At 40.5% G+C, this 18,452-nt stretch overlaps 1 protein-coding gene across 2 annotated transcripts; it reads left to right on the top strand.

Annotated features, from left to right (window-relative positions):
- The first annotated feature begins 8,272 nt into the window (after positions 1-8,272).
- eva1a (eva-1 homolog A (C. elegans)) lies at positions 8,273-17,704 on the top strand. Of its 2 annotated transcripts, none has more exons than XM_035159946.2 (4): positions 8,273-8,457; positions 14,443-14,612; positions 15,196-15,606; positions 16,576-17,704. In XM_035159946.2, exons 2-4 carry the CDS (start codon positions 14,519-14,521, stop codon positions 16,686-16,688), a joined length of 618 nt encoding a protein of 205 aa, XP_035015837.1. In that variant the 5' UTR covers positions 8,273-8,457; positions 14,443-14,518; the 3' UTR covers positions 16,689-17,704. The 2 variants fall into 2 exon arrangements, with proteins under 2 accessions (XP_035015837.1, XP_035015920.1); XM_035160029.2 differs by having other exon boundaries at positions 8,274-8,457; positions 15,196-15,558.
- The last annotated feature ends 748 nt before the right edge of the window (positions 17,705-18,452 follow it).

Below are 18,452 nucleotides of genomic sequence, written 5' to 3'. Positions count from 1 at the left end.
AAACTTTGAGCACACAACCTCCTACTGCAGAACATAGAGGGTGAACTTCAGCTTTAGGTTTAATCTGTCAACCGGTGACACTTCACAATGTAAAAGCAACTCCTTTCAGAAACCATTTAACTGCTCTACTACTTACACGTACAAAATCACACCATGATTGTTATCAGCGCCACCAGAAGATGGACCTGCTACTCACCTCCGCAAAGGAGGTCATGGTTTCAAGTCTGTCTGTCTGTCAGCAGGATACAAAAAACCTCTAAATCCATTTTATTGAAACTAGGTGGATGGTTTTTGGAGGGGATTCGGTTAAGGGGCTGGATTCAGAATTTATTTCCCCCTCTATTAAACATTGTGAGGGGTGTTTTTATGACATTTACACCGAACTCTAAGGAAATAATTCTTGGATTTTTATGAAAAAACTAATTAGGTATAGAAAGAAAATTGATATTGAATATGTGCCTTGGTGGAGTTATTTTAAGTGTCTTTCTTTTGTCTGGAATCAATATGAGGTAATCGTGATAAAAAATCATTTATAAAAGCTGCCTACAATGACGACAGGGTTAATGCGTGAGAGGTAATATATTGATATATTAATATATTGTTTAGTAATGTATAGTAAATGTTTAGTTTAATTCATCATTAAACCAGACTCAACTTCAAGTTAATTCAAGCAAAGGAAATCTTGAAGTCAGTAAAAATTTGTGGGATCTTATTTCATTGTCCCTGATTTCTGTGGTTGTCCAGCCACAGAGTCACGGGGGTTGAGTGTGGGGCTGAGTGTGGAGCTGTCAGTGCGCACCAATAGGCCTCATTATGTCCTTCTTCATCCTCCACTGACTCTGGGTCCACAGGAGCAGCAGTCGTTATGTAAGCACACTGAGCGGCTCTGTGAGGACAGCAACACACACGGCTGCAGAACAGAGTCGACCACGTCAGCTGAACGCAGCCTCCTGCAGCACAGTGCTCATGTGGTGTAGTACACATTCAGTGCAGTGATATTAATGATGGAAACTGACAGTAACCCATTTTTTTGCCCTTGGTTTGAAAAACAAATGTGTCAAACATTGCTGAACCACTGTGGATTTTCTCTAGATCGTGATGGCAAAATAAGCTTCCTCAGCTCGACAGACCTTTTTGGCATCTTTCAGCTCATTGTTTGTTCTGGGTCAGTCTCACCACTGTCTTCAGGGACATTTTCACCTGCAGCTCTGAGCATTGGTGAAGCATTTAGAGGCCGAATATAGAGACATTTCATTCAGTAGGTGGTGGCGACCAAAGACAGAGCAACAAGGAAAGACTATTGGACTTGAATTCAGCAGGTGGGCACAAACACAAATGTGACTCCATAACTGTTTGATGTGTAAATAAGCAACTTTAAAGGTGATAATGTGTTAATAATATGCTTTCCCCTGACTCCAATTGGCGATTTCAGGCAGGTTTTAATCTGTATACGCTCAGTGTGTCATAAGACTCATAAGACTACATCGCTCCACTTAGTTGATACTGGTGTTAAGAAGAAAATGTTATCATGGGATTGATGTGGTTTTGTTACAGCTGCCACCTCAAACTAATATGTTTGCCTTTGTACCCTACTGACAATAAAAAAAAAATACTTGAGTTACAGTTTCTGTTTCTCATTTAATATTTCATCTGTGTATTATAGAATGAATAAATATACTGGAAAGGCAGAGGGATGAGGTGAAGGGAGAGAGAGATGGGCAGAGAGGAAGCTAGTGAGAGGAAGTAGAAAAGAAAAGTGCAGTACAGCAGAAGAAGAGAGTAGTTTGAAGGAAGAGGGAGAAGAAACAGTATAAACACAGAGAGAGAGAGAGAGATGTACAAGGAGTAAGAGTCTGAAAGACCCTCAGTTCTACTTGATTCAGTCATGGGAATGATTTGATTATCACCACATGAACAGCTGTCTTATGTAACACACACACACAATAACTAAAAATAATGAGGGGTCTGTGCTCTGGCCAAAAACATACACTGATTAAAGTTGGCCTGTAGCAAAAAGAGAGTAAAATAGCTTTCACATTAAAGAAAATCTACAGATGAGGTCAGATGAGGCACTCTCTCTCTATTTCTCTATAACATGAACACGGTAAATAAAACAGAATGCAAATGTTTCTTCCGATTTACTCATTTAGTTGTTGACCAGGTTTATATTCAGAATAAGGAAAGAAAACTTGCCTACCTGATCTACCTTTACATATAAAAGTATCATTAAGAGTTATAATTACCAAACAATTCATCACACAGCTCCTTGTATATAAAAAGGTCCTCTGTAGTCATGAAGCCACAGAGCAGTACTGTATATAATTCCTCTCAGTTGGTGCTTTATGTTTCTGATTTTGCTTTGAGTTTTCCTCTATTCAATATTGTTTCAGGTATTTTCGGGGGGGGGAAAGCTCCAGCTACTCACTGCTCACAAACACTACATGTCGATCACCCAACAGCAGACACAGTGAGTAGTGGAGCATTTGGCAGCTGAAGAGACAGATGTTTTCCCTCAGTTGTTTGACGTGTGGTATTTGTTGTGCATCAGATTAGCCACTCCCACAGCTATTTACAAGATTATTATCAATGCAACGTCCCTGACGGCCAAGTTGAAGCTCATTTTTATATATTCTGTAGTTTAAGCAATGATAATGCAATCTACTTTAGAAATGTATCAGGGTTTATACAGAAAAGACTCTCCTGCATAGAAACCTCTAACTGCAGCTCTCAGTATACACTGAGAAGAACTATAAATACTAGAGTAACGTACAAGTACTTCAAAGTTTTACCCAGAGGAGAAGGCTGGTCATACAATGATGTCAGTAATGAATATTTCCTGTGGAGTCAAAGCCTCTGTGCTATAGAGCTCCACTGTTGCTTAAACATTACTGAACATGTATCAGTGAACCACTGTTGCACTGGTTTCAACCAAAATAAAAAAATGTATTCACACTGCGCTCTAGAGACCAGGGAAGATTAAACAAGCTGACGTATGAAGACAATGAGAAGACTATACAACAACAATAATGATGCTAAACAGAGCAACACCACAACAACAGTTAACATGGAGGAGATTCAGATCGTCGGTTTATGTGTCACATGACGTTCTCCTGCAGCTCCATAATGTCCATGCATTGAACATCATTACATCTTTTATTTCATCAAAATCCATGAATCATTCCCTCAGAAAACAGTGAAAGCAATGTTAAAAAACACTGCACACAAACTTTCATGCTGCTGTAAATGTGTCTTAATCTGCAGCTAAAAATAGTCCCCAACAGTTGCACTCTGTACTGAAGCTGGAGTTTAGCTGCTTGATGAAAAACTCAAGTGTCCTGGTGATTTAGAGATTATCAAACCATTTCTAAAAGGTAAAATGATATGTTTTCCTCACTTCCAGACCAAAGCAAACACAGAGAACCGTGGGCTCTCCTCTGCAGCTCACTTTGAATATTGTGAATAGTAACTACCTTAATCCATTAGAGAATGACCCAGTTTTATTTTGATGCAGCTCTGACCTGAAGGTTCATCATGAATAATGAAGTGAGTATACGTGTGGAGCAAAGAGTGGACCGGTGTGCACAGGTCCAGTGTCCCCGTGCACCCAGCATCTGCGTCTCACTGCTCCTCGTGCTGCTTCAGACATGATGGACAACAATTCCTCACGGAACACACTGTACAAAGACCGTTAATATTTTATCAGCCTGAGCGGGAGGTGCAGAAACTGATGCATTATGGATGGTAAGTGGTTGTATATTCTGTATGTAGAACAAGGTTTAGATATATGTGTTTTTATTATCGATAATTATGATGATGAGGTGATAAGGTGATGTCATTGATGAAGGCGTCAGACAAATGTCTTGTTTTTATTGTCTTCACGTTAATCTATATTTTCTTCTCGTTAAATATATGGAAGAAGCGTGAACTTAATTGGTGGAATTGCTCAGTAAACGTTTTCCGACGGTTCTTCTAATCTACATGTTTTTCTACTTGTCCGCCATTTTCTTTATTAACTCCGCCAAGGAGCTTGTGTTGTTGTCTGTGTTTGTTTGTCTCTTAGTTACCAGGATTAAGCAAAAAAGAACAGGACAAGCAGATCTATAAAAAAACTTTTTTCACTTTTTTGAACATCGTGAGATTTTTCAAGTTGGATTTTTTCAACATGTTTGTTCGTTTTATTATTGAGGTTATCTGGTTACACTCTCTTTAAAATGTTAAGAACCAGACAATCATTCGGCCTGGGTGGAGGTTATTATGGTTCCTTCTTTTTTCTTGACTTTCCTTTTCGAGAGGATAGGACAGAGAATAATTGAACTTGATGAAAAACTACAGGCGTATTTAGGAGACTGATATTTATGAGCGTGTGTGGTTTCATAAGGGGACTGTTGGGCCAAGGCGGAGGTATGCACTGAGTGCTCCTCTAGTTTTTCGTGGGGGTACTTGATTTATTAATATTTCTATAGAGACTTCCACACAGAAACTCCTTTCAAAATGTTCCACACAATTAGGAAATTATCAGATGCAACCAGTTATCAGATGTATTTCATACTTTCTAAATTTCATACTTTCTAAACTACTGTTTTGTGTTGAAATCTTTTTACCACTTTGACAATCAGCCTGTACTTCCAGCCAGACACCGACCATGTGAAGCAGACGGAAAGCAGCAGCAGTGGAAACAATGAAGGAGAAGAGTGCACAGGTTGTTCTGATGGTGGTGAGGAGGATGAGGAGGGAAAGAAAGTGAGAGGAAATGCTGAAGAGTATTTTCCCAAATCCCTCTCACAATGTGGAAGCTTTCTCACCTTTCTTTAATGCCCGGGGTGTAATAACGACACGAACAACAACCATGAAGTAATTATCCGTTAATGTCTATTTTAATGTTTTCTTGCCTGTAAATGTTCATCATAGAGAGGAGAGCTAAAAACAAATGTGATTACAGATTGTGCAGACTAAAGCACATATGGGATCACAATTCTTTTGAGTCATATTAAATGGTGTATAAACAGTAAATTACCAACAACTCTAATAATATCAATGGAAACATGTGTTTAGTTGTTGATTCAGTGTTTTGTAATTTGATTTGAATGAATATAAGAGAGGGAATAGGTCCACAGACACTGCACATGCAGAGGGTCCACAATCTATTTATACGCCCCCAAACACCTTGTCAAGTCAAACAAGAAAACACAAACACTCTGTTAGAAGCCGAAAGGTTTTAGCAGACATGCATGCAAGGTGTTTTTAGTTTTTCACAGACCTGTTGAGAGCTCTTTCCCTGAATAATTCTGTCAGACCCCAACCCGACCTGAAGTGGAGTGGGTGGGTTTTTCCTGTTTTCCCCTGTTGTATAACATCAGCACAAACAGAACCTGCCATTAACAGGTTGGCTTATAAAAGTTTCATCAGCATTACCTGATATAAAGTTATTTTTAGAGAACTGCTGATTTAGCTCCGAAACATCGCTCCCATAAAACTCAGTCAAGCGCAGACACGCTAGCCCCCTCCCACGCGCACATGTTACACAGTTTCCAACCATAAACAACAATATTGACAACAGCAGCAGGCATATAATCATTCGGCTGTGTGTGTGTGTGTGTGTGTGTGTGTGTGTGTGTGTGTGTGTGTGTGTGTGTGTGTGTGTGTGTGTGTGTGTGTGTGTGTGTGTGTGTCAGTAAGGAGGTGAATTCCCAAACAGCTAAATTAAATCCAAGTTCTCTCTCTCTTTCTCTTCTTCTCTAATGTCTCATCTCTCTATTCACAACAAAAAGTTTATAAGCCGCACATTTTAGATTTTTCATGCATTTGTCTGTTTCAGTTCATGTGTTGTTAATCCAGGTTAATTTTTTCAGTTAATCAGTTTAAATTCGAGTAACTATTCATCTGTTTGGAACTTCATTTGTGTAAAAGCACCACTGGGTATTATACTTACATAAAGCATGCAACATTCAACAAATAACAGACAGCATGCAACATACAACATACAACATACAACATACAACATACAACATACAGAATACAACATACAGTGAATCACATATAGCATACAACATACAACATACTGCATACAACATACAACATACAACATACAACATACAGGTTCTGGTCCAGGCTCTGGTCATCTCACGCCTAGACTATTGTAACTCCCTCCTGGCAGGTTTACCTGCTAGTGCCATCCGACCTCTGCAGCTCATCCAGAATGCAGCAGCTCGACTGGTCTTTAACCTAAGTTCACTCACACTACTCCGCTCCTCCGCTCCCTTCACTGGCTACCGGTGGCTGCCCGCATCCGTTTCAAAACATTAGTACTTGCGTACTGTGCTGCGGACATGGTCCAGGACATGGTCAAACGTTACACCCCAGCCCGTTCACTCTGCTCTGCTTCTGCCAATCGGCTTGTTGCTCCCTCACTGCGAGCTAAACACTCATCAAAATCACGACTGTTTGCTGTCCTGGCTAAATGGTGGAATGAGCTCCCCATGGACATCAGGACAGCAGAAAGTCTACACATCTTCCGCTGCAAACTAAAAACACACCTCTTCCGACTATACCTTGAATAAAAGTTTAAACTAACAATTTAGTAGCACTTAAATGGCACTTACTTATAGCACTTTGTAGTTTGGCTTTTTTGAAGAAATTGTACTTTCTTGAATCTTGTTGTTCTGGGTTTGTACCCTCATGGTTGAATGCACAAGTCGCTTTGGATAAAAGCGTCAGCTAAATGAAATGTAATACAGCGTATCACATACAACATACAACATACAACATACAACATACAACATACAACATACTGCATACAACATACAACATACAACATACTGCATACAACATACAGCATATAGCACACATCATACAGCAGACAGCATACTGTGTATCACATACAGCATACAACATACAACATACAGCATACAGCATGCAACATGCAACATACAGCGTATCACATACAGCATACAGCATGCAAATGCACATACAGACATACGCATACAACATACAGCATACAGCATGCAACATGCAACATACTGCGTATCACATACAGCATACAGCATACAACATACAGCATACAGCATGCAACATGCAACATCTACGCGTATCACATACAGCATACAGCATGCAACATACATCGTATCACATACAACATACAACATACAGCTGCAACATACAACATACAATATAAACTACTGCGTATCACATACAGCATACAGCATACAGCATACAACATACAACATACAGCATACAACATTCCACATACAACATTCCACATACAACATTCCACATACAACATAGAGAATACAACATACAGTGAATCACATATAGCATACAACATACTGCATACAACATACAACATACACCATAGAACATACAGCATACCACATACAGTAAAGCACATACAACATACAACGTACAGCAAACCAGATACAACATGTTTTTATTGTTTAGATGTTTTCACATGTAAAAAGTAAAATACTGGTAACATCTGTATATGTATCATTTCATTTAATGTGCTATACTTACTTGTGGGCACATGTGTTTTTTCTTTATTAAATAATATATATTTTCACGTGTGATGTTTGAAGGTTTGACATGTTTTGACACTGTTTGCTTTCCTGTCAATGTGTCCCTGCCTCTCTTCTTCTTTTCTCTCTCCTCCCTCCAGTGAAGGTTCTGCATGAAAGAGAGAACCCAGGAAGACAAGTGTGTTTGTGAACGTACGTGTGAGTGTGTGTGTGTGTGTGTGAGAGAGAGAGAGAGAGAGAGAGAGAGAGAGAGAGAGAGAGAGAGAGAGAGAGAGAATATGAGAGAAGGAAGGTAAGCTGATGTTTGGCAGAGATAGAGGAGTGAGGTTTAGTCGACCTGTCAGGGTCGCTCATGTCATATTTCTGCTCCCTCCAGGACCCGGCCTCTGTCTCTCTTTCTGGAAAATAGCCTGGAACAATCTAAAATGGAATAACTGCAAACTCCACGCTGAAAAACAGTGGGAGCATCATCCCTCCTCCTCCTGCTGCTGCTGCTGCTGCTGCCCCAAAGAGAGAAAGACAACTGAGGCGAAAGAAAGACAATGACTGAAGATTTTAGTTTGTATCTGTGTAAGAAAGTGAAGAGGAGGCGAAGGCTTGTCCACACTGACTTATCCAACAACCGGGGGAGAAAGATTTATACATATAATTATAGTGTTAGCGTGAGAGGAGAGGAGAGGAGAGGAGAGGAGAGGAGGAGAGGAGAGGAGGAGAGAGGAGAGGAGAGGGGAGGAGAGGAAAGGAGAGGAGGGAGTTGAATTGAGTAGAGAGCCGTGAGTGTAGAGGAGAACAGTGTGGAGAAGTGCAGAGAGCAGAAAAGGAGGAGGAGGAGAAACAGGAGGAAGAGGGGGAAGGAGAGGGGGAGAAGAGTTGAGGGGTGGTGAGGAAGAGGAAGATGAGGAGAAGTGTAAACACACTCCAGATTGGATCTTTGCATCAATGAAATGTGAGTATAAACATTGTGTTTGCATGTGATAAGGATTACATATAGCTGCTGATGATTGTCTCTATTGATGATGATGATGATGATGATGATGATGATGATGATGATGATGATGATGATCATGATGTGTAGTACATTGACTGGAGTCTTTACCGTGTCTTTTCTTAGTTGGTGTCGCTCCTCCACGTATCACTCTTTCCAGCTTCATCTATCTTTACTTTCTCTTTCTCTAATTCCTTGTGTCTCTTTTCTTCTTTCCTTATTTTTGTTCCTCCTTTCTCTCTGCTCTCTCTTCAGGTTAAGATAGTTAGTAAGAGCGCAGCAGAGGAAAGAAAGGCCAGTGTCCCAATGCATTAGCATCACATGCACACACACAAGGAGAAACGCGTTTAAAGTGTGATGAGCACATGTGGAGCGTGTGTGTGTGTGTGTGTGTGTGTGTGTGTGTGTGTGTGTGTGTGTGTGTGTGTGTGTGTGTGTATGTTGTGTGTGCGTGCGTGTGTTTGCTGATGTGCACTGTGAGCTGAGCTGAAACAGGCAAAAGGAACCATGTATTCTTCTTAACCACAAAAACAAAGAGCTATTGTGACGTTCCACGTGATAATTTGACCTGAGTGAACAATCACAGAGAGAAATGAGAGGAGGATCTGTGTCTATGCAACACTTCCTGTTGACGTGTTGTGTCTACTGTCTAGAGTTGTGATTGTGCCACACAGGGTGATACACTATGATCCAAAAAGATGCTTGCGGGTTAAGTTGCCATCCATTTCCTTTCTTTTAAATTCTGCCTGAATTGTCCATGCTGCACGGTAGTAAAGAGGTAAACACTGTCACCTCACAGCAACAGGGTTTAAATGGTTTAATTCCCGCTTTAGCCGGGGTCTTTCTGTGTGGAGTTTGCATGTTCTCCCTGGGTTTTACTGTTTTTTCTCCAGGCATCATGGCTTCTTTGCACGGTCCAATGACACGCAGATTGAGGTTAGGTTCATGTGAGAGTATGAATGTGAGAGTGTTTGTCAACTGGGATTGGAAGACCCAAGACCCCTCCATGATAAGTGGAATTATATAATGGATGGATGGATGAATTGTCCATGAAGTGACGAACCTCGTCCTATCCTTGTTTTGTGTAGTTTAAATCATATAAAAAAACGGTAGAACTTATACCTCCGCCAAAGCCCAACATCTGCTCCAAATAGCACACATGCATAGATATCAGTTCTCGAAATATGCCTGATTTTCTGGTTAAGACCCATGAATTATTCCCCGGGAAATCAGTAAAAAAATTGAAAAATCACCCTTTACCTCTCAATGTTATATCTCAATGTTATATCTATACATAATATCTGATATACCCTGATCCATACCTCATCCCCCCACCATGGAAAACATAACCTTGATTAAAAAAACGTTGACATTATCAGGCACTTGCCTAAAGCTACTGTGTGTGAGAGTTAGATGATATCACACAGATGTGTGTGATAAATATAAGCCACAGCTCATTAGCTTAGCTTAGCTTAGCTTAGCATAAAGGCAGCTAAAGAAACACTTCGCCTTGCTGTGCACCAACTGGTACAAATATATCCACTCACTCTTACACTAACCCCATTCACTAAAATATCAGTTGAAAGACAGAATGAAATAAACTGTGTGAGATCCGGTCATGTGTCATCAGTGTAAACAGCTCCTGTGGTCTTGACTGTTGAAGCGGGTGATTGGCTGTAATGAGCTGGATCCAACTGTCTCAGACTAATGTCATTACATAACTGTGACGTTCGGCTGCCTGACAGTAAATCCTCGCAGGTTTTTTTCTCTGCACTGACCTGTTGAGACACATGATCTCTATTTGGTTGCAGGAGCATCATGAAACATGATTGATCTGAGCAGCTTTAATTTTAAAAGACAAAAAAAAATAGAATGAAAAGCTGAATTCAGCGGCATGATCTAAAATCTAAAAAGAGGCATTGAGCAGGAGAGCAGGGGAGAGAAGGGCGGCCGCGTCCTGCAGCGTGTACACACGACATCCCTAAATGACCCTGACAGCCAGTGAATTTAGAAAGTGCTTGGAGCTTGGGTTATGTTTGCACTGCGATGTCATGTGAGCTGTAGCCATGTTCTTCCCTCGTGCACGTGTCGTGTTGATGCATTGCTTTTTCACTGTTGTGTAACATAATTACGGGCCTGAGGTGTGTTTTTAATGCTGAGCAACGTGTCAGTCTGAGATGAAAATGCGTTTTTCATTATGAGTTGCATGCTTTCTGAAATGTGACAGACAAAGTGCTGACTTGTTCTTCAGTGTGATTTCAGTTTTTACCATAGACTGTATGTAAAGATGTAAAGTGTCTTGATCGCCTCCACGTTAGTGGATTGGACATAGACCAAAATAAAGTCAAAGTACAAGTCAAATAATTTTTTCTTAAATATAGTTTCTGTCATTTTAGGTAAAGTTCTTATTGTATGTTCAAGTATTCGTGTTCTGACAAGTTTGGTTTTAATTTTAATGGAAAGTAGCATTCATATCAGGGATATATATTGGCTTCATATAGAGGGAGGAAGTGGAGACGTGTCGTCCATCTTTATTTACAGTCTATGGTTTTTACTGACAGGTCAAGAACACTGCACCTTCAGTTTTTACTGCTGAAAGTGTCGTCAAAATTTAGGCCAGTCCTCTTTGATGTTCTGTGAGAGCATCATCCATTTTTTATCTGTTGAAGTTTGAACTTGTTCCATGTCTCTACTGCGTCATTGTGAGAGTACAATGTGCAGGGGTTTTTTTTCCGTTTTAGATTTTAAAGCCTGAAGTCTTTTTTAGATGTTTTAGAGTTTAAGGTACACGTACACTTTTTTGTCATGAAGTCTGGTCTGTCTTCATGAAGTGTTTCCACTCATTATTAAAAGGCGTAATGGGGGAAAAGCTCATGTACGCTCAGCCAGAACACACTCACATGAGATGCATTTTAAGTTGTCAGCTGGGAAATTAAATCACATTCATGGAATCAGTTCTACAAAATCTTTTCAACCCTTCTCCACTCTGTGTCTGTACATGACAGAATAAACACATCTCATTTTATTTGGAAGAAGAGATTCCTACATTTTGGACAACAACACAAAGTGTTGGTGAACACTGGCAGTTATGTCATGTCTCGCCGAGGGGCTTCACCATTTTTTGTGAAATTCGAGAGTCACGCTTTAAGCACAGTCAGTTCAGTGAAGTATCACCTCTGCTGTAAGTGAAGATATTACTTAGCTCTACTTAAGAGAATAGAAATTATTTAAGGTGCAGATTTTCATCTGTCTTTAAAAATGCATAGGACCTGAAGATGTTTGCAGGATTTCAGTGTTGCTGAGCCCAGGAAGTGAAATTACCAACACTCACCAGCTCTCATCTTGCACTGTTACACAACACTGTACCTACAGTAAGTGATGGTTGTTAATCAGCATTATCCAGGATGGAGCTTTTATTAGCTGATGAAGACAGCTTTATTCCTGAAGCAGTTTTTAAACTCGGTCAGTCAAACCGCATTATGCACCAAGCGTTAGATACAGCGTCATAATGAACACACAAAGTACTGTAAGTCACTGTCTATTAAAGTTTGTATATTTCTATACATTTAGAGCAGTTCAAGCAACGACATTTATTAACTCCTCAAGACATTTCCTTCCACAAAAATTGCTGGACAGATAACCACAAAATCCACTACAGTTTTGTGTGGATCCCAATCAGGGGATGGCATTTGACAGTTGTGTTTATTTCTCAGAGAGTGTTTATTGTTTTTACATGTCCAAAGAGGTAATACTGCCTGGTATTCAGCCAATTGAGAAAATCAAAGAATTGTTGTATACACATATACATAGCAGATATCTCTTTTTTGCTTTAAATATATTTTTTCCTTTTATCTCAATTTTATTTTTTCCTTACTTTAAATACTAAAAGCAGCATTTGAAAAACCCTCAGGCATCTTTAGGATAAAACCCTGATAAGACCACTTCCTTTGTGACTCTTATTAGACTGTGGGGTGTTTGGTTAAGCAGATCAGGTGAGACACAAGTTAAGCACCAAAATCAGACCCAGCGGAGTCTTGTCTCTTTCCTTGCTCTGTCACAATCCTCCTCTCCTTTCACAGGACTATTCATGGATCTTCTCCAGGATTTCAGCTCTGTTAGTTTAATTAGTCTGCATGTTACAGTGACTGGTTCTATCTATCTATCTATGATAAGGCTATAATTCTGGATATGTATGGGGGAGTTCCAGTACAACTAAGAGTCTGGTTGTGGGTCTACCTACGTGTCTAGACAATACTATTTAGATATTTGTCTCGGCACTGCAAACGAGCTCAGGCAATAAATGCTGTGGTACGTGTCACTGGTTGATGCTTTTTAATTTGTTAGAGCTAAAATAATAAAAAAACGAATCACTATCAGTGCTCTAAGTGTGATTTTGAGTCCACAAAGAATCTCATTAGACTTTGGTCAGTCTCCAGTCAACATCATGTCACGTGTGTGTGTGTGTGTGTGTGTGTGAGAGAGAGAGAGTGTGTGTGTGTGTGTGTGTGTGTAGATGTTTATGCACGTGCGTGTGTGTTTGTTTACAGTTTAAACAAATTGTGTAAGTTGGCTGATAGCTATTTGTTGCCACCTAGTGGAGCCTTCAAACATTTAAAACAGTTAAACGTTTAAAACCACTTTCATCACATTTACTAATGTTGTAGAATTGAGTATTTATAAAGTACTTTGCCTGAGGATCAATCATTATATTTCGAGAATGTATGAGGAAACCAACACTGCCACTGTCAGAAGATACAGTGATCGGGGCAGGAAACTGAACCTGCCCCTGGTCACAGTGTTTAATAGACTAACGTACACAACTAATGGGGGTCACTTACTACATGGGGCTTGTGGGAGAGAGTAGACAACTGATGACATAATGTAGGATGAAGGACTCTTCTTTAGGCCTAATTATAATATACAGCCCTCTATGGCCCCCTGACATTGTACAGGGATGATAGTTATACAGTATCACCCACACCTGTGTACCTGGAGCACAGTGGGTGGCATATTACATTAACATCCTGCTATGCAAGAACTATAGTGATTACCAAGTGTGTATCATGGGAGGAGACTTGAAGCGGAGTTCTCTAATGCATTTAGATTAAAATGAAACGGTGTGTGTTTCACTTAAACACACAGTGTGATTGAGAGGAGCCATTGAGGCATAATAGATACACTTATTAGTTGTTGAACCCACTAAGATGCCAGAAAGTCAAAAGATCTTAATCATGTCACTCTGTTTTTTTTTCAGTTCTGTTTGTCAAGTAAATCAAATCAAATTTTTCAATCTCATTTTGTTCCCTCGTTTTTATTTCCAAATGGCTCATGGCTGTGATTCTTCTAACCTGTGCAGCCGATAACTGCTCAGACATGTTCATAAAGAAGGCAAAGTGAAGAGTGATGTAAAGACTCAGGGGCAAAGCGTCAAAGTTTCCAGAGTACTCTATAATCATCTCATCTCAGCTCTGTGTGAGACATGTTTCATTCACTGATAAAGACAAATGATTGGTGATACATTTTCTACATGAACATACAAGGCATTCAGTTGAAGCATCTGTATCTTAACGACACATAAATAACTGTGAGCTTCAAAAATCTCCACAAACTGACTTTGATTTCATCTTAGTATCATTAAAAATGTTTTTTTTTATCTCTGTGTGAATACGTGTTTGATGTTTTATTACAGGATTCTACAAATCAGGACTTTTTCAATGTTGTTAACACAAACACATGAATTTACACAAGAATACTAATTATAATGACAGAGTACTAATAATTCTAATGGGTTAGGGTTAATCCAAGTGTTTTACTCTATTATTGTGTAAATTTTGGATTTCAGGATTATATATCATGTTTGTGTCTTTTCACCTTTCACCGTCCTCTACCCTTTTCTCTCCTTCTATCCCTCTATCGCTCCTCACTACTGTTCTCCTCCCTCCACAGCTCAAACCCACAGTCTAGGGGAGACATGAGGAAGGAACCCCACTGACCTCTGCCAGAGAACACAATACAGTAAATCATGAGCACTCCAATAACAACAAGCCCGAATATGGTGGTCTCCCAGGAGATGGCATTGCTTAGCAACCTAATGGCAGCTTACACTTTCATTGCAGGTAGGTCCACAATCAGAAAAACTGTCATGACAAAAACATTGTTAAAATCAATTCTAGTGGAAGCCAGTGTAAAGACGCTAAAACCGGGGTGATGTTTTTCAATCTATTTGCTCTGGTTAAAAGTCAGTCAGCTGAGTTCTGTACTGTCCAGTCTACAGTTGTTCTATGTAGACATGTACATTTTCTATATGGCTGTTTGATGGAAGATGTAAATGAATGGAAACAGGCAAACAACGGTACGTCAGCAGCAGGTCAGCAGGGAACAGGTAGCAGACGGATGAAACAGTGACAATCTGAGAGAAATCAGCAGAGTGAGATGAGATGTGGAGATCAGGTGTGAGGGGATGAGGGAAGATTCAGAGCTTAGGGCCCCAGAGCCACCAGGGGGCCCCCAAAGTCATGCATCATTTGCTAAATTGACAGTTGATTGACAGTCTTTGTTGATAGAGGATCATCAAATGTGTTTGGTACAAAACTGTGAATGTAAGTTAGCCTGTGACTGGGAGGCAGAGCAAAGATTCATCCTTCCTCTCTCTCTCTCTCTCTCTCTCTCTCTCTCTCTCTCTCTCTCTCTCTCTCTCAGACCAACCTGAGCGGGCAGCCCTGGTGTTTCTGGGTGGTGTGTGTGCCGGCCTCCTCGTCACACTCTGTGCAATCGTCTTCCAGATACACTGTCGAGCAGACTGTAACTACGGAAACAGTAACAACCCTCACCATCGCCACAGGAGCAGGCACCATCACCGTCACCACCACCATCACAGCTGTCCCCGCCATCAGCCCGGCAACAGTAATCCAGACAGCACTGCTGTTGTTGCGTCTGGAGGGGCTGGGCCTGTGGGGGACAGTGAGTCAGAGGAGTGGGACGACCCGTCTGACCCATCGGCACGACGACGCAGACGCTTTGAGAGAGCTCTGCTGCATGCCACCATGTTCACATCGGCTGAGGGTACACACACAAACACAATGACATATACCCAGGCTGCACCAAGGGAAGGTACAGTATCACAGGTCCTTCCTTCCTGCAGCAGTAAGACTGTACAATCAGCTGTGCTCCCAGTTCTGTGTGTGAAATTCAATGGCTTATGTGCAATCCATTTCAATGGAAACAAACATATGTTCACACTGTACATATTCTGTCTACACTGTATACATTCTTTTTTTACTCTGCTCACTCTGCTGTAACGTTGCAAATTGGAAATGTCCCCACTATGGGACTAATAAAGGATTCTCTTATCTTACTATGATTCAGGAATAAAATCTTATCATGAAATATTAATTATATTGATTACACAGGTTGAACAAATTGAAACAGTTTTTGTGTGATCCCAGCCAGAACTAGAATGTTATAGAGCACAGACTTCAGCCTTGGCCCAACAGTCTCTTAAGCTCACTCAAGCTGCACTGAATTCAACACACTCGTAGATTTTAGTCCCCTTAACATGCTTGATTTGTTTCCATCAAGATCCATGCAAAAAATACCCTATTCCACAATGTTAGATAGTGAAAAAATTCCTTGACCCACCCCTTTGTACGGATCCATGCAAAGATGTCCCATCCCAAGTTTCGTGGTTAGTAGTTTTTGCTTCTTGCTCACACACAAACAAACAAACAAATGTACAAACCAGACAGGAGAAAAAACATATAAAATGAAATCAAAATATATTCAATGACGTTTCTCTTTGCTCAAAGCTGTGGAGCTGATATGGCCCCTGATTTATAAATCCTAGATCCTCCACTGACTGTTCCAGATAACAAACCCATTTGAAAATCCTAGTTGCTCTGTTTTTTTCGATGAAAACAAAGGTCAGATATATTCATTCTCTACAAAAGAAAGTCTTCTCATATTTACATTTAACATTTATGAGAATAGACAGTGTGTGGGTGTATTTTAACACCCCGCCCTCTTTCTGTGTGTGTGTGTGTGTGTGTTTGTGTGTATGTGTGTGTGTGTGCACGTCCACAGAGTTGGACCGAGCCCAGCGGCTAGAAGAGCGGGAAAGGATTCTTCGAGAGATCTGGATGAACGGACAACCTGACATCAGCACAGTCACTCAGAGCCTCAACAGATATTACTGACACATGTTCAGTCCGGAGGACATGAAGATGCACAGGTGGATAAAAGATAGAATAAAAGATAAACAAACAAAGTAAAAAAACAACTGGATGAAAGGAACATTATAACCATTGGTTTTGGGGGGCAGTGTCTGCCCAAAGAAACCCTCATAGATCAAACTGGTGCAGACAGCACTGCCTGGAGCAGTCGTCTACGGTAAAAACAACAGGAACAACACAGAAGTTGTGATGGTTCAGTCCTACAACACAGGACGACTCAGAGGTGGAAAAGACAAGAAAAGACACAATGGGACGTACTGTAGAGACCATGGATTCTCAGGACTGTTATAATACAACGAATGAAAAGAACCGGGAGAAATACCAAAACCATGTGAAGTGAAACTACTGCCATGATGTTACCATCATTGAAAACTGCACAAGGGATTAGATAACTATTCAAATATTTAATCCGAGGCTTTTTAAGAAACATGGAGTTTGTACAGAGGAGGAATAAGAGTCATCATGGAGGCTGCAGCTCTGCAGCTTTTAATGAGAGTACGGATTCAAATATTCATGATACTGTGTTGTTGCACTTTTCTCAGCTCACCCTGTGTTTTTAAAAATGTTATAATCATGAGCTGCTACTGGAACCTCTTTGTAAGGTTAAATAGAAGGGAAGGTAAACTTCAGCTCCGTGCCAGGAAGGATTATAACACATGCTGGTGCTTTTACTGCTGCAAATTTTCATCCCTAACTAACCTGATGAATGCACATTAACAGGGGGTTGATTGAAAGAAAGAAATGGGGATACAGGACCAAGGAGCCAGCCTACAGCTCGTGTGTAGGTTGTATCTGTAGCTTATCAGCTGTAGGTGTTGTTTAGGACAGCAGGTCATCATGTCAGAAAAGATCATGCTGCCTTATTTTATTTGTCTCCTGTCGTAAAGAGCTGAAAAATATGAATACATGTTTTATTCAAGGATTTTATGAACACTGTTTTCAGTACATATTATTGAGTAAAGCCTCTTATCAAAATCTAACTGTGGCTCATATTTTTTCAATTGTGTTTTGGGTATGTGTTGCAGTTGTACATGTACATGGGACTGTGGGAGCACAACACTGTCAGTATGTCCAGAGAATAATGTGTCTGGTCGACAACATTTACGATGAACTTCTGAATCTAACAGAAAGGTATCTGGGCTCCAGGTCAGTGATGTATTTAGAGGTTCAGGCTCCCTTAAGCCAAGGAAGGTCTGTGGTGGGCGGGGACGTGGTGAGAACCAGCACGGGGCCTTCAGTGAACTGTCTATATTTTCTATTTAGACATTTACAGCAAATTCTCCATATGATAACATGTATGATATAATAAGAAGTGACGACCCAATCACCTCTGAGCTACAGACACAGGAACCACAAAAGAGGAGTCTGAGCAACAGCCTTCAAACTTCTGACTCACACCTGCTCATGAATCAAAGACACAGATTACAGACCAAATCAGACGTTGGGCTGGGCAATGTTTGTTTGGTCCCTATAGCAAAATAGAGAGATATTTATCAAGTGTCTCACAGTCAGCTTGAGGAATTGTGCCAAAGGTTTTCCATTTTGACCCCAGGTATTGGTAAATATTTATTCTATGCACGAGCATGAGCATTTGTATTTGTTGGGACAAAGCAAGATGCAAAGTGTGTCAGTTACTGATGGAGTCACACTTCTCTTAATGCCCAGCTACGGTGGCCCTGAAGTGCAAAACACAACGACAAATCAAAAACAAACAACAAAAAACTACAA

The sequence above is a fragment of the Hippoglossus stenolepis genome, chromosome 1, assembly GCF_022539355.2.
Source record: "Hippoglossus stenolepis isolate QCI-W04-F060 chromosome 1, HSTE1.2, whole genome shotgun sequence".
NCBI classification, from domain to species: Eukaryota; Metazoa; Chordata; class Actinopteri; order Pleuronectiformes; family Pleuronectidae; genus Hippoglossus; species Hippoglossus stenolepis.
Note: the sequence above shows the minus strand (reverse complement) of the source record. Positions and strands in the feature narration are given on the sequence as shown.

Coding starts and splice junctions, on each gene's coding strand:
- eva1a (XM_035159946.2), top strand. CDS start 14,519: ATGAGCACTCCAATAACAACAAGCCCGAATATGGTGGTCTCCCAGGAG. Junction 14,613..15,195: donor AGCTTACACTTTCATTGCAG/GTAGGTCCACAA, acceptor TCTCTCTCTCAG/ACCAACCTGAGCGGGCAGCC. Junction 15,607..16,575: donor CCAGGCTGCACCAAGGGAAG/GTACAGTATCAC, acceptor GCACGTCCACAG/AGTTGGACCGAGCCCAGCGG.